Source organism: Rhododendron vialii, chromosome 2a (genome assembly GCF_030253575.1).
Source record: "Rhododendron vialii isolate Sample 1 chromosome 2a, ASM3025357v1".
Lineage (NCBI taxonomy): Eukaryota > Viridiplantae > Streptophyta > Magnoliopsida > Ericales > Ericaceae > Rhododendron > Rhododendron vialii.
Genome location: NC_080558.1, coordinates 1,927,732 through 1,932,499, shown reverse-complemented (window position 1 = coordinate 1,932,499; position 4,768 = coordinate 1,927,732). Strand labels below are relative to the sequence as shown.

General features: G+C 40.9%; 1 protein-coding gene across 1 annotated transcript; it reads left to right on the top strand.

Annotated features, from left to right (window-relative positions):
• The first annotated feature begins 1,569 nt into the window (after nt 1-1,569).
• Nucleotides 1,570-4,548, top strand: LOC131316570 (uncharacterized). Its single transcript, XM_058345983.1, has 2 exons — nt 1,570-3,854; nt 3,944-4,548. Exons 1-2 carry the CDS (start codon nt 1,803-1,805, stop codon nt 4,382-4,384), a joined length of 2,493 nt encoding a protein of 830 aa, XP_058201966.1. The 5' UTR covers nt 1,570-1,802; the 3' UTR covers nt 4,385-4,548.
• The last annotated feature ends 220 nt before the right edge of the window (nt 4,549-4,768 follow it).

Below are 4,768 nucleotides of genomic sequence, written 5' to 3'. Positions count from 1 at the left end.
CCAGCCATGCATGTTCTTCCCCCCTCTGGTCACAACCGATTGGCTCCCCCTTCTGGTTTCCCCTTCCCATGTCCGATTGGTTGTCCCTTTTTGTCCCAAACGGCCCCTCTCTTCTGGCTTCCCCCTCTCCGTTCGATTGAGACTCTCTTTATTCTTCCATTTCCATTCTTCCCTCTCCGATTGGATTTGGCTTCCCTCTCCGATTGGATTTGGCTTCCCTCTCCGTTCTCCCCTTCCCCATCCGATCCAATTGGCTTTCTCCAGTCCTATCTATGCATGCACATCTGGTGGGTTTGTTTGGTTTTGTGCTGCAGGTTGAAGTTCCGGCCTCTTGTAGCCGGTGTTTGATTCTGATGAGGTTTTCTGCTAGTGGGCTTAGTTTTCTCACAATGGCTAACTGATCTGCGTCGGCCATCATTAAAAATGGGTGTGATCCAACCAGCGGTTTGGTCAATTTTGGTTATTTGTTTTATCGTTTAAGCTCGTGTCAAGCGTTTGTTGACATGGCTGCAAACTGACAATTGGGAGGTGATGCGTGTAGCTTACCTATTTATTTGTTTCTATTGTAGCTTAGGTTTGCCGCACGCTCATGTGCTTTGATTTGTATTATGTTAGTTGAAACCCTTTTTGTACTCTTTTCTATTCACAGTGGCGGCTCTAGGAATTCTTCCAAGGGTGTTTAGAAATTGCACTATACTTTCTCGAGAAACCACAATTATATATATAAACAAAAAGTCATACATAACATCTAAAATGCAACCCAAAAATAGCAAAGTATATAAACTATATATATAAACCGTTGCATGATATCCTCGTTATCAACGGTATCGATCAAATACATCACTCTCTATATAAGTAATTAAGCAATCATTCATCCATTGATCTCTCATTTGATTGCGTAGATTGCTGTTAGGGGTGGGTGTTCAATAACATTTGGGTTGGGTGTTCAAACAATTGGGTTAGATGTTCATTGACAATTACATTGGGTGTTCAAACTAAGGCTAGTCCAAAATTTTACATGTATTCTAAGCAAAAAAAAAAAAAAATTTTGGGTGGTCAGTTGACCATGGTTTCATGTGAATGGAGTTGCCACTATCCATTCATATATATGATGTTCTTCTTTGATGCCAAAAAAAACATGTGTATTAACCAAAGAGACCTTATGTAATGCAATATGGTCATTTTACAAGTGGGTTTGTTCATTCAACGGAAAGAGGATCAAAGGGCCAAATATATGTATTTTCTTCCATAAAATATGAATATGATTTAGTTTAAAGGTCAATGCTCCCATAGTCCCATCTAATTAACAAAGCATGGTAAGATAAAGATAGAATGAGTAGTTCAAGACTTACCAACAAAAATATAGAACGAGTAAACTCAACGATTTACCTTTATACCCTATATCCATGGTCTGCAAACAGACCTCAAGAAGGGCGGTTTCGTCATTCTACATTGGGTTCGTTCGGGCAACAACAAGGAGGATCAAAAGGCTGACTAAAATAGGAAAAAGCTTATGCTTTTTGGTTACGGGAAAAATGGGCTTTTGATTTTGGAAAAACCAACTGAACGTTTTTCTTCCCTCCCCATTTTCAAAGAGTGTTCCGAAAGCACATTTTGCCAATTTATTACTCCTAAATAAAAACCCCACTCCTCCATTCCCTCCTCCACAGCTCAAAGACAGCAACAATTACAAACCAAGACTCAAAACCTCAACCCACCACTTCTAAAAACCCAAAATCCAACCTCATCTATCCACACAACAAAAATTATAATATTCGACATAGCAAGTTCAATTTGATCCAATGGACCATAGTCGAGATGCAGGAGAGGGAAGAGAAAGCCTTCGTTTGCAGATCGTCGTGCCTAGAGTTTTCGAACCACAGAGCAGTATCGACACGAAAAACAGTAGCAACTCAAATTCCGATTCCCCGTCGGGACCCACGGTTCATGCACCGGAAAAGAAGCTAACTCTCTTTGCTCTCCGGCTAGCAGTGCTGGAAAAAGCTGCTACGGGTTTAGGAACTCTGGGTTTTATCTGGGCAACGGTGGTTTTACTCGGTGGTTTTGCAATCACCCTTGATAAAACAGATTTCTGGTTCATAACCATAATTTTGTTAATCGAGGGTACCCGGATATTCAGCCGGAGCCACGAGCTCGAATGGCAACAAAACCAAGCCACGTGGTCGATTGCAGATGTCGGAGTAAATAGTTTCCGGGCAATAAGATCAAGCTCACACTTCATAGTAAAAACCGTTAAGGGGATTTGTCTCCGGCCTGTTGAGATGGTTCAGAAGCAGAGCCAACATAGTAGCAGAGAAATAAATAACAGCATGCACCAGGAAAAGAGCGAGCCAAAGTGGGACCAGAAAAAGATGCTAACTCGGATGTGGGAGACTTCGGACATTCCAATTCTGCCATTTTCCCAATGGTTCTTTCTCTCAAAGAATGTCAGCAAGGTTCTGTACTGGCTTCAGCTGGCATCGTCAACAGCATGTGCAGTATTGTCACTAATGAAACTCATAAAACGTAACTTTGGTGAAGTGGCAAAAGGAGATACTGATAAGAGGAACCGCCAAGAGGCGCTGATTATCTTCTACTCCTTGGCATTGGCAGAAGCATTATTGTTTCTCCTGGAGAAGGCATATTGGGAATGGAAGGTGATTTACTGCAAGCTGTTGGACGAAGTGAACAAGGAGTGTGAGCTGGGGCCTTCAGGTATGGTTTCAATCAGAAAATTCTTCTATGATGCCTATTCGAGATGTGTATACGGAACCATTTTCGATGGATTAAAGATGGACATGGTCTCTTTTGCTATGGACCTTCTGGTTTCGAATTCACCAGATGAACAGCTCATTGGAATTAGGGTTTTACACAAATTCGCAACAAAAGAGCGGTTTTCTAACCATACCCTCCAAAAGATTGGAACAACGTTACAGGTTATGGAAAGGTTAGTCGAAATGCTGAATTGGAAAGATCTGGAAGAAGAAGAGATAAGGCGATCCGCGGCGGAGATATTATCACAACTAGCTGGTAAAAAGCAGAACGCCCTTCGGGTTTCGGGAATACCCGGTGCAATGGAGTCCATATCGTCTCTGCTTCAGAACCACAGGATGGCACATGGTGTAGCTGATGAAATCCCTGAGAAGATAATCATCCACGACAATGAGAGTTATAGTTTCTGGACATTCAATCATTTGGGACTTCTCATTCTAAAGAAACTTGCTCGGGACCATGATAACTGCGGAAAGATAGGGAACACAAGAGGGCTTCTACCTAAAATAATAGACTTCACTCACGTGGGGGAGAGGTTATTGAAGGATCAAAATGTTGCGCCGTCCCAGATCAAGACCGTGAAGCGGTCACTCCAAGTGCTGAAGATGCTGGCTAGCATGACAGGTACTACGGGTAAACAACTCAGGAATGAAATTTCTGAAGTTGTATTCACAATCAGCAATATCAGAGATATACTGAAGTATGGTGACAAACAGACAGAGTTGCAAAAACTAGGGATTGAGATTTTAACCAGTCTGGCAATGGAAGCAGATGCAAGAGAGAGGATAGGGGGCACTGGCGGAGTCCTCAAAGAGCTTTTCAATATTTTCTTCAAACTGGGGATGCCTGAAAATCCGAACGATGTAAGAATCGCAGCAGGAGAAGCACTAGCAATGCTGGCATTCGAAAGCAAGAGTAATTGTCGTAGAATTTTAAAATTGAAGGCAATTGAAAAGCTGGTTGAAGCATTGGAACTACCATTTCTACGCATAAATGCTGCAAGAATTTTAACGAATTTGTGCATCTACATTGGAGAAGATTGCTTCATGCAGCTAAGGGGAGTCATAAATGCAGCACCAATTGTAAGTTTTCCAATAACACAAAATAACTTTTCTTCTAATCTGAAAGACAATAATCGAGGCAATAATATGCAAAATCCATTCTATTGCAGGTGCTTAGACCAATCATGTCAGAAGAGAACAAATTGCAAGAAGTAATGGTTGGACTAGCAGCACATGTTTTCAAATTTATGAGTAGTGAAGAATCGAGCATCACGTTCAAGAGAGCTGGCATTGAAGAGGCTGAATTGGCTAGGGCTCTGGTTCAGATTCTAAGAAAATATCCTATTCCAGCAATCAAAACTCCGAGAATAAGGAGGTTTGTCATAGAGTTGGCAATCTGGATGATGAGACACAAGGAAAGAAATGTTCAAATTTTCAAGGATCTGGGAATGATAAAAGACATTGAGTCTGTCATAGAGACAACGTCCGAGCTTGAAAGCTTCAATGTTTTCTCTGGTGCCGTTGGGATGAGCCGGCATAGCACAACGATTCAATCGCTAGTTGAAACCGCAATGAATTTACTGGATGACAAGGAATTTATGGTGATGTAGAGTAGCTTTTTTTCGGAATAATATTGTTTTTCTACTAGTCGAAAAATGCAATAATGGTGTATGGATGCCTGAAGCGTATAGGTTATTATTTTTATATGTACTAAATAAGTAACAGAAATGTCTATGATCCCATAATAAAGCAATATCTATTGAGAATTTGTTATGTCCATAAATTCTGTTGAGAATCTTATGTGAAGCAATTTCTACACACCTTCACAGAAATCGGTCTAACATGTCAGTTTACAAATCCTTCTATCCGGCCATTATAGACAGAGTCTTCTTTTTCACTTTGTAGATGGCTAGGAAGATGCTCAGATTGGCTATTTTTCAACTTTATGAATATTGAAATGCTACGTCCAACCTGATCACTAATCATCTTATTCA

What these genes read in the sequence shown, in the direction of transcription:
- LOC131316570 (XM_058345983.1), top strand. Translation starts at nt 1,803, where the DNA reads ATGGACCATAGTCGAGATGCAGGAGAGGGAAGAGAAAGCCTTCGTTTG. An exon ending in TCATAAATGCAGCACCAATT is followed by an intron (nt 3,855 to 3,943) that starts GTAAGTTTTCCA and finishes ATTCTATTGCAG; the next exon opens with GTGCTTAGACCAATCATGTC.